Source organism: Doryrhamphus excisus, linkage group LG4 (assembly GCF_037039965.1).
Source record: "Doryrhamphus excisus strain RoL-2023G ecotype Guam linkage group LG4, RoL_Dexc_Guam_v1.1, whole genome shotgun sequence".
NCBI classification, from domain to species: Eukaryota; Metazoa; Chordata; class Actinopteri; order Syngnathiformes; family Syngnathidae; genus Doryrhamphus; species Doryrhamphus excisus.
Window position 1 is genome coordinate 3257727 of NC_136360.1, and position 11771 is coordinate 3269497.

Below are 11771 nucleotides of genomic sequence, written 5' to 3' on the forward strand. Positions count from 1 at the left end.
GCAGTGCCACTGCAGTTGCACTTGTTGCAGTCCAATTTCCATAACGCACAAAAGCATGAGACCGGGTGGAAAACTGGAATAGCTCTTCAAGTCTCAAAAGTTCTGAAAATCAGATGTGGCACACACAGATGAAACACAGGAAATAATCACTGCCAATTCCTGTGTATTGCAGAAAATTTGATTACTGGAATTCTTAACATTAGTCCTTTTGTTTAGAAATCAGATATTCCATCATTACACAATACTGACGCTGATAACTGTTTTAACAAGTCAGTACTCCGCTATCGAACACATCCCTTCAGAGCTGACTCAGTGATTCTGTCTCCTCTGTCCCTCCTCGTGTGTCCTTACTTGGTCAGAGCACAACTTCCTGCTGCCTCAGGAGCCGACAAAGATGTGTTGCTCATACTCACTGCATACCAGCCAGCTATGACATCTATTCAGAACATACCACAGTGTAATCTGTTGTTTAAACATATCATTCTGTCCTGTTCCATTTGTCAACACATTATTAGGAAGGCTGGGGACTTCCTGAGAAGTGACCCAGAGCTCTGCAGTGTTTTCATCTTTGCACAGACCTTAAAACTCTTATATATGTGTATACTATATTGATACTCTGATATATATGTATATATATTATTTATATGGACGAGTTGGCAGCCAATCACAGGGCACATATAGACAAACAACCATTCACACTCACATTCATACCTATGGATAATTTGGAGTCGCCAATTAACCTAGCATGTTTTTGGAATGTGGGAGGAAACCGGAGTACCCGGAGAAAACCCACGCATGCACGGGGAGAACATGCAAACTCCACACAAAGATGCCAGAGGGTGGAATCGAACTATGATCTCCTAGCTGCGTGGCCTGCACACTAACCACTTGTCTGCCATGCAGCGTAAATGGTATTACAGTATACAAAAATGTTTTATTATCATGTTATCAATAGTTCAATAGAATTGAACTTGGGTCTCCTAGCTGTGAGGCCTGAGTGCTAACCAATTGTCCGCAGTGCAGCTCCATTAGGATTATAATCTATATTTTTTTAACTAATTTATTTGTGAATAACTGAACAATATATAAATACAACCATATAGGACAATAGGACAAATTAATACAATTATTATGCATACACAATTATATGTGCAAATAAAATCAATAGGTCAAAATAATAGCATACAATACAATAGCATACATGTTTACCCAGATTATATTTTTCTAAATATTTACTTTTTAATTATTATAGTCCTAAAATTATCTTTCACTTGTTTTACTGTAGTGCAGTGTTTTTCAACCTTTTTTGAGCCACGGCACGTTTTTTTTGCATTGGAAAACATCACTAAGTCTATAGGAGGAAGGAGCTCGGTGTTGCCACACGGACCGACATTACATTGCTCTCCCAGTCTTTACACCACGGACACTCCACAGTAGCCATGTTTACATGAGGAGTTTTGATGATGATTAATAAATGTTAATCTCGGTATGCTAACCGAGGTGTATGCTAAACAATGTGTATGCTACCCGAGGTGTATGCTAATCGAGGTGTATGTTAACCGAGGTGTATGCGAAACAATGTGTATGCTAACCGAGTTGTATGCTAACCGAGGTGTATGCTAACCGAGGTGTATGCTAACCAAGGTGTATGCTAACCGAGGTGTATGCTAACCGAGGTGTATGCTACCCGAGGTGTATGCTACCCGAGGTGTATGCTAAACAATGTGTATGCTACCCAAGGTGTATGCTAACCGAGGTGTATGCTAACCGAGGTGTATGCTAAACAATGTGTATGCTACCCAAGGTGTATGCTAACCGAGGTGTATGCTAACCGAGGTGTATGCTAACCAAGGTGTATGCTAACCAAGGTGTATGCTAACCAGGTGTACTATTAATACTAGTAATATTTGCAAATTATGATTAATAAATGTTAATTATAAAAAGTGATATTGGATAATTCCTCACGGCACACCTGACAATTTCTCAAGGCACACTAGTGTGCCGCGGCACAGTGGTTGAAAATCACTGCTGTAGTGTATTTTTTTAAACATCATTACTGATACTACCCTTGGTATCGAAGTTGTCGATATTTGAGTCGATCCACTCACGCCGACCACTCACAGAGACACACCCCCAGTCTGAATAGGCACAGAATTTGTGAGTCTGTTCTTGTCAAAATAACAGCAAAATACAAATGTAGCCCAGCGATGATAAACCATTACAAAAGGAAAACGTGTCCACTTTTCACGCATCGTGCTATAACACAATCAACGTACACGTCATATGAATAGGGATTGTTTTTCTTCCTACGAAGCGCGGAAATGTGACAAACAAAAGAAGAAAACAACTCACCGGAGCCTCTTCAGTCGCGTCAACATTCATGCCACAGAGAAGACGTGTACATCCTGAAATAAATACTCTAAAACTCTTGATAACAAAGCATTACCCTCTCCTTCACAAACTCCACTAATATCTCTTGTGGGGAATTGGAGCACTTTAATAATAACGGGACCTACTTTTTCTCCTGCTCGGAAACGTGACAGACAGATGGCGTGAAAAGTTCAAATTGCCCCGAGCAATGAATGCAAAGGAATTTCCCTGCATGAAGAACATATTTAACAAGCCTTTAAGATGTCAGGAATGCTTTGTGGTCTGCTTGCCAAAGTGTGTGTGTGTGTGTGTGGGGGGGGGGGGGGGGGGGGTATGTTAATAATGTCAGCTACTGCCATACCAAATATGGTCATATTGTTACGTCTGAGTTCTGGTGCGCAGCATCTGGAAGCGCTTAGCTCCTCTGAATAAATGCACCGGAGAGCCAGAAATAGACTCCGTTAAACGTATTGCAGCCCACACCTTGTGATTCTCATGCTAAAAAGGATACCGCTATTGGAAGTGTTTCCATGGTGACGCATTATCAATGCAACTGTTGTTGTGATGATCTCATGTCTGCCCATATATGAAATAATGCCACTTTAATTGACTTGTTTCCTACAAGCTTAATGAGTCACGTGATTACATTTGCCTTAAAGGGATCTTATTTATTATAAGACATCATGATGTAATTGTTTTGTTCACTTCCTGTGCTTAAATTGTCAATATACCTTGACAATATTAGAAATTATTTTGTTTGATGATATGATAGGACAGTTAAATCAGAAATACTGAGTGATGATTCACACATTTGAGAGGAAAAACAAACTTTTTTTAATATGGAGAATTTGAAAGGGTTTATGATAAACAAGAAGGAAAAATGTGAGACGGAAAAGTGTGTTCTTACGGGCTCCATTGGGGGAAAAAATCCATTGGAGAGGGAGAGAGAAAAAAAAAAAGCACACGGTTTAGACAGGGTGGAGCTTAGGTCTTGGATGGAAAAAGCGTCGAGAAACATTCCTGGCATAGTTTGGGAACAGTTCAGCAGGCAGCCCGAGGACGACGTCAGCTTCCCAGTAGAGTATAAAAGAGAGGAGGGTGCCGGGGCTCAGCAGACTTTACCGAGAGCTTCACTAAGCCCAGCTTGGACCTCCAGAAGCAAACACAGAGAGAGGGAATACTTCACGTCCAACAAGACAGAATTTCACAACTTTTTTAAAAAAAAAATTCTGGGACCAGGATTCCTGTTGGCAACAAACGTATCCAAGATGATGATGATTTTTGCTGTCATTACCTTTCTGGGGAGCATTAACTTGGTAAGTTGTTTCTATTAATCTCAAAGAAGCATATATTCATGCCATGTCATTTCCAAAGATGGTTATATTCTCCAGTTTTTCATATATGGTTTTTATTCTTCTTTGTACAGGTTTTCTCCTCTTGCCCGTCCATGTGTGAATGCCCCCTGGAGATGCCTAAGTGCGCACCGGGCGTCAGCGTGGTCCTGGATGGCTGTGGCTGTTGCAAAGTTTGCGCCAGGCAGCTTAACGAGGACTGCAGCCTGACGGAGCCCTGCGACCACACCAAAGGGCTGGAGTGTAACTTTGGGGCCAGCTTTGCTGCTGCTACGACTCGTGGCATCTGCCGAGGTATGTAGAAAGCACTTCTGGTAAATTTTAATGCAGTATGTAGATAAAGTAGAGTAATTATCTGGCAGTAATGTCTTCAGACAGAAGAGCAGGGAATAATAACATTCCTCTCCTGTTTTTTTTTCTCCCTCTTGTAGCCAAGTCAGAGGGCAGACCCTGCGAGTACAACAGCAGGATCTACCAGAATGGAGAGAGCTTCCAGCCTAACTGCAAACACCAGTGCACATGCATCGACGGGGCAGTGGGATGTGTCCCACTTTGCCCTCAGGAACTCTCCTTGCCCAACCTGGGCTGCGCCAACCCAAGACTGGTCAAGGTAGCAGGCCAGTGCTGTGAAGAGTGGGTGTGTGACGACGGCAAGGAGACAGACATCCTGGAGAAGATCTTTGGCAAAGACAAAATGACAGATGAGCTCGAAAGAGACCTGACCAACAGGAACGAGCTGATTGCAATAGTCAAGGGAGGACTGAAATCGTTAGCTGGTGAGAAAAAAATATTTTTTTTTACTTTCAATTCACATGAATATTCTGTGAGAGTCGAGGGTGCTGATTGGATTCTTTGTTCATGTCAGCCTTCAGGCCACAAGCTGAGATCCACATGTTTGACAGCCAGAAGTGCATCATCCAAACCACACCCTGGTCTCAGTGCTCCAAGAGCTGTGGAACAGGCATCTCCACCAGAGTCACCAACAACAACAGCGAGTGCAAGCTGGTCAAGGAGACAAGAATCTGTGAAGTGCGACCATGTACCCAGTCACTTTACTCCAATCTTAAGGTAAGCTTGAGTCCTTTCTGATCAATGCGATCCAAACATACTGGAGAAGATGTCACTTAAGGATGTAAATTCCTCACTAATCCACGACTGTGTTTGCATTTGCAGAAAGGAAAGAAATGCAGCAGAACCAAAAAGTCCAGCCAGCCAGTCAAGTTCACCTACGCTGGCTGCTCCAGCATGAAGAAGTACAGACCCAAGTACTGCGGCACCTGCGTGGATGGCCGCTGCTGCAGCCCCCACGACACCAGAACCATCCGTGTCAAGTTCCGCTGCGAGGATGGCGAGACCTTCAACAAGAACATCATGATGATCGAGTCCTGCAAGTGCACCTACAACTGCCCCCATGCGAACGAAGCCTCCTATCCCTTCTACCGCCTCTCCAACGACATCCACAAGTTCAGAGACTGATTGGTGAAGACTTTCCTGAACCCCAAAGCAAGAGAAGTGGCAGCCCGGAAGAATGCTGGGGTGTATATAGGCCACCGAAACAACTACCAGCGTCTTGTTGTAACTAGATTCCCAAGGAATTGTGGGCTTACATCAGGAGGACTTTATGAAGTGCACTGTTTGCTGTGACTACATCAGCACTCTTAACTAAGAATTGCTTCATATTAAGGGAGCATCTAAGCTGGCTTCGTTATGGAGCACAATGTAATTATTATTTGTACATTCATGTTAGTGGCTGATATCAATTCACTGTGTATATTTTGATCCTTAACATCAGACATGACCCAGACTGTAGACTTGTGTGTGCATATGTACAGTACATATGCACACACGCAAAATCATAGAGTGTACCAACCCACAAACTCAACTTGTTTAACAAGTGTGTGGTTTCATGACTTCCTGACATGGGCATTATCGTTCATGTTTTGTGGCAGCTAGTGAACTCCCTTCATGAAAAAGACAAAGCGAAACATGTCAAAGGATGAATGAATGTTTTTTTTTTTTTTAGTGTTGTTAATAATATTATTTATCTAAGAAAATGTAGCTACTTTATTTGGATATTAAGAGTCATACTGGAATAAATTGTAAAATGATTTAATTTTATATGCTACAAAATAAAGTATGTTTATTTATGAAATATAACAATGCCTGGCTTTGATGTTTTTAAACTACAACACCCACAAGCACAAAGTCATTATTTCCTTCTGCAAACAAAAGAGCAGAGTCCATCGCTTCTTATGTAACGCAAACCTGAAGGCTCTCTGCTGACATGAGGTCACATTGGAATGATATCTTTGTATTTGATCTGGCTAAGCCATACACTTGACTGATTGTGAGCAAGGGAAAACAAAGATTAGGTTACGACTAGGAGACTATGCCAGTAGTCTTAAATGCTGCTCTGAATGGGCTGGGATGAGACACCTCCAGATGGGTGTCTAAACTTTTTCCAGCGAGGACGGCACACAAAAAAAATGAAGAATGCAGCTGGGGGGGTCAATGTTGATACATTTTGTACATTAACAGTGCTAAAGCCAATCCAAACTGCACTTTGGACACCACTACTTCTCCATATCACATATCACACCTACCCTTATCACAGTAATTAATAATCATTTGTTCAATATGTACCAGTTAAACATTTTTAGTAATAAAATTGACTTATTAATAAAGAAGAATGTCAATAGGCTTTTTACAGGAGCTACAGAAGCAATGTTCCATAGTAAATAAGTATATCATGTGTATTACACAACAATTATTGATTCATGATATGAGTATAATTTATTTCAACATTGTATGGCAAAAATACTTGGCATAAACCTGTATAAATATGTGATAAATGATATATGCAAACACCAATGTTCAGGTATCAAGACTGTTTCAGCATTATTCTTCCTTATACTTTGTAAACATCCTACTGTTTGGTTCATATTTGAAATTACTCTACATTATAGGGTTGTAAACAAAAACAATGCATTGTCAATTCTTCTTTTAAAAGCATCATCAAATTAACGTGATTCATTAGGAGTTGCCTTATAAGGCGAATTAGCTGCTGGCTCCTAAATGGCAGGGGGCTGCTAAGTTGTAAACATCCCTTCAAAGTATGGCTGCAATCTCCTTTAACAGGGATTAAAAAAAAACATTTTGACAGGGTATAAAAAGGGTAACATTGTTGTTCTTGTGGTTACAGAATGTTGTTTTGGTGCTACTGGACCGGTGTGTTGCTCCTGTCACATAAACACCACATGACTCCCTTCCTCTCTCATTGTTTACCTGAACTCCCGCTGCTCTCGTGCCAATGTCTCTTACTTTTATGACTCCAAAGGAAGAAAAAAAAAAGGCTTGACGGTGGAGGCTTGCACCTGGTGCTAAATACCTGCAATGTGATTTGAACCGAGGTAGTGAGAGCTCAGGGGTAACGACAGGGAAGGTTTTTTTTTTTTTTGATCCAGGTATTGGGAGTGGCTCAGGAATGCAGCAGTGGCTCGGAAAGCAGACATCCTGATGGGCGGCAGATGTTGGAAAGTATTTCAGAGCAACATGTTCACTTTAGCATGGATGATTTTTCCAAAAATATACAAACACTCCCTTGTACTCACTTGGCTTCCACAAGACACATCTCATCTCGTTGCAAGCCACTATAAGCAACTATTTCAATACAGAAGGCATTCTTGCATGATTTGGTGCAGCATACACAGGATGCGTCCACTTGGGTTTTACAGATTGCTCACATGAAAGACTTTCTCAAAGTTCACCTAATCACAAAGATGTGTGACTTCCCCTGCTGCCTGATTTACAGTCAAAACACTCCCAGAGTCCTGTTTTTGCTCTTTCGCTTCCTAAAGCACATTTCCATCTGAGTCCCCCATACTTTGGAAAGTGCCATGCAATCAGACTGTCATTTGTCTTGTTAACACAATACGGCTAACTTGGTTATGTAATGGCTTTTCAACGTTATGTGAGCAGACCTTTTCGACCATCCGTGGCATTCCTTTATGATAAAAGTGAAGCAATGAAGGAAGAAATCTTTCAACATTGTCTTTTCCGGACAGCTCAAAATCAGATTCATTGATCCACACCAAGTGGGAATGGGGTGGGGGTACTGTCAAGTATGCAACAACAACTTTTAAATGTAATTGCTCTCAGATGCACAGAAAAAGCAACCTTTTCTCACACAGGGGCCCCGGGCAATGAAATCACTCAGTGACTACCTCATTCCCTGAGCACAGAATATGTTTATATGAGAAATACATTAACATTAAAACATCATCAGGCCACTATGTAATACAGAGCAACCATGAAGCTATAGAAGATCAAAGACAGCCATTACAATTTGCTGGAATATACTGAACAGTCACGAACCTAAGTCTATACAGTCAGGACTCTAATCATTGGAGGGGGAGTGTGGTGCTAGACATGTTAAAAAAGCACCATCTGCTGTTTGAAATGGAAACATACATTCTAGATGTTCTGTGCCTTGACAGACATAAAATCTGCATTCTAAAAAATGTGCAGCTCTGCTACTGCTTATTTCTATATAACAATAGTGGAAGTTTTATAAAAATATTAACTAGCTCACCCTGTGACCTGAACATTTTTCTTATGTGCGCTATCGTGTTAAGAGTTTTGTAAGTGGCTGGATGGTACAGTTGGTAACAACCCTGGCACCTGGCAGAGTGCAACAGTCTTCCAATACCAGTCAGCGTAAATGGTATTTTTTCGTTCATTCATTTTCTACCGCTTGTCCTCACGAGGGTCATGTGGGTGCTGGAGCCTATCCCAGCTGTCTTTGGGCAAGAGGCGGGGTACACCCTGGACTGGTGGCCAGCCAATCAAAGGGCACATAGACACAAACAACCATTCACACTCACATTCTTACCTATGGACAATTTCATTCATTCATTTTCTACCGCTTTTTCCTCACAAGGTCGCGGGGGTTGCTGGAGCCTATCCCAGCTGTCTTTGGGCAAGAGGCAGAGTACACCCTGGACTGGTCGCTAGCCAATCACAGGGCACATATAGACAAACAACCATTCACACTCACATTCATACCTATATGGACAATTTGGAGTCGCCAATTAACCTAGCATGTTTTTGGAATGTGGGAGAAAACCCACACATGTACGGGGAGAACATGCAAACTTCACACAAAGATGTCTGAGGGTGGAATCAAACTCTAGTCTCCAAGCTGCGTGGCCTGCATGGTAACCACTTTCCACCATGCAGCGTAAATGGTATTGATTCATTCATTTTCTACTGCTTATCCTCACGAGGGTCGTGTGGGTGCTGGAGCCTATCCCAGCTGTCTTTGGGCAAGAGGCGGAGTACACCCTGGACTGGTCGCTAGCCAATCACAGGGCACATATAGACAAACAACCATTCACACTCACATTCATACCTATATGGACAATTTGGAGTCGCCAATTAACCTAGCATGTTTTTGGAATGTGGGAGAAAACCCACACATGTACGGGGAGAACATGCAAACTTCACACAAAGATGTCTGAGGGTGGAATCGAACTCTAGTCTCCAAGCTGCGTGGCCTGCATGGTAACCACTTTCCACCATGCAGCGTAAATGGTATTGATTCATTCATTTTCTACTGCTTATCCTCACGAGGGTCGTGTGGGTGCTGGAGCCTATCCCAGCTGTCTTTGGGCAAGAGGCGGAGTACACCCTGGACTGGTGGCCAGCCAATCACAGGGCACATATAGACAAACAACCATTCACACTCACATTCATACCTATGGACAATTTGGAGTCGCCAATTAACCTAGCATGTTTTTGGAATGTGGGAGAAAACCCACACATGTACGGGGAGAACATGCAAACTTCACACAAAGATGTCTGAGGGTGGAATCGAACTCTAGTCTCCAAGCTGCGTGGCCTGCATGGTAACCACTTTCCACCATGCAGCGTAAATGGTATTGATTCATTCATTTTCTACTGCTTATCCTCACGAGGGTTGTGTGGGTGCTGGAGCCTATCCCAGCTGTCTTTGGGCAAGAGGCAGAGTACACCCTGGACTGGTGGCCAGCCAATCACAGGGCACATATAGACAAACAACCATTCACACTCACATTCATACCTATGGACAATTTGGAGTCGCCAATTAACCTAGCATGTTTTTGGAATGTGGGAGAAAACCCACACATGTACGGAGAGAACATGCAAACTTCACACAAAGATGTCTGAGGGTGGAATCGAACTCTAGTCTCCAAGCTGCGTGGCCTGCATGGTAACCACTTTCCACCATGCAGCGTAAATGGTATTACAGTATACAAAAATGTTTTATTATCATGTTATCAATAGTTTTATTATCTAACAGTGATGAAATCCCCACTTAAAGCCCAGGTACCAAATGCACTGCAACTGCAACAGACTGTCAATCTTCGGTTCCAAGGAACACAACTACTAAAGTGATTATTGACTCAAGGACAAGATGAGTATTGATGGGAGAGACAACAGACTCTGTGGGCTTAATCACACTTACAGACAGTGAAAAAGAGTTAATTGAAAATAGTTCTTGTCCAAAATGGACGCACATCATCACCAGTTGACGCAATGTGGCATTTGCAGCACTATTTACAGAAAATGTGATTAAACTTTACTTGATTAATCTTCCATAAAATATTGTATTAAGTGACAAGAATGATGTAGATTTTCCTATATTTGATATTCCTTCTCCCACATAATTGTAACCCTGTTTCTCTGATTGTGAAGGAACACATTGTTGTAAGACTGCCATCATTCTCCCTTGTAGTAGTCATCCTAGCACATTTGCACAACTGATGTGCTATGGAAATAAATGAGTGGCAACAATGACTCGAATCTGGTTTCCCAGTCGGGTTAACACAAAAGGAAAGTGCAACAGTACTGTAGGAAGTTGATGCCAGTTGTCTTAATTGCAAAGCCCCACCAACTGAACCACTCATAATCACACAATTGAAACTGCTTTGACTGACCTTCTGTGGGAACAATCCAGTTTCCAGTCAAGGATTTTGGTCTGTGAAGGCTTTAACACTTACAGGTACAACTGGTTTTCTATTGCCTACCCTGTTAAGAGTGATGGGGAGATGGAGAGTGTTACACTGATCACCAGTAAGTCACAATAACAACATTATACATTCAATATACAGGCAAATATTTAAGTGACATAAATGTGGTGTTTCTTTAAATCTTCTGCCACATGGTGAAATCTTGCGTCTAGCTTGACATTATCTGATTTTGGATCAACATTTGCAATAATGACTGTTAGATTATACTCAGATCCAAAACCTTTCCAGTCTCTCTTCTTTACTGTATTCAATGCATTTTTAAGGATAAAATGTGTAAGTATTCAGCACTAATGAATGATAATGTAAGCTGATCAATTAATATATATATGTTGAATTGAAAATATGCAAGGATCCACTGTATACTGAAAAAACAAGTATGTGTTGGGATCACAAAAAAGGAAAAACAAAGCAGCAAAGCTATGGAAGCATAAAATTCAAGTCACTTTAAGTCAGTTTTTCGGCTGTAGAGACAGACAACCATTTAGTTAAATTAACCTAAACACACATTTTTGGACTGTGGGAACAAGAAACAGTTGAAGCATATGTTAAGGTTTAAGGTTCGATCCATGGTGTGGTCCACTGGTGGACACAGTGTACCAGGACTGCTTCCCACCAAATCAGCACTAATTGCACGGAGTTAAAATCGTGAAAAATACAAGGAAAGGTAAAAATTTTACTTCTTATAGTCCTCTCCTAAAACAACCTCTAAATGACCTAACAGCAAAACAAAAATAACAGTTTTTGTGTGGTAACAATGAGTCACTTTATAAGAAAACTGCTAAAATACTACCATAAAATGAAACAAAAATTTACACTTTTTAATCCAGTCTACGATGTGTCTAGACATCCTCTATGCAGGACATGTGGTACACAGCTGAAAAGGCACCATTTGCATGCAACACTGCAAAATTTAGCATGACTTAAATGTTGTGTCCATACAAATCTACTGGAACTTAGGAGGTCAAGGGGAACCTCATCA

The 11771-nt window shown here is 41.5% G+C and overlaps 2 protein-coding genes across 2 annotated transcripts in view; one reads left to right on the top strand and one right to left on the bottom strand.

The window, feature by feature from the left end:
• The window catches only part of ddah1 (dimethylarginine dimethylaminohydrolase 1), a 54175-nt gene extending 51537 nt beyond the window's left edge, over positions 1–2638 (bottom strand). Inside the window, exon 1 of the mRNA XM_058072892.2 lies at positions 2353–2638. Coding sequence (XP_057928875.2) covers positions 2353–2382 — 30 coding nt within the window. The 5' untranslated portion in view covers positions 2383–2638. The remainder of the gene's footprint in view (positions 1–2352) is intronic.
• Positions 2639–3433: 795 nt separating this feature from the next.
• ccn1 (cellular communication network factor 1) lies at positions 3434–5873 on the top strand. Its single transcript, XM_058072890.2, has 5 exons — positions 3434–3686; positions 3797–4016; positions 4154–4498; positions 4588–4790; positions 4896–5873. The coding sequence occupies exons 1-5, from the start codon at positions 3639–3641 to the stop codon at positions 5196–5198; spliced, it is 1119 nt and encodes a 372-aa protein (XP_057928873.1). The 5' UTR covers positions 3434–3638; the 3' UTR covers positions 5199–5873.
• Positions 5874–11771: the final 5898 nt, after the last annotated feature.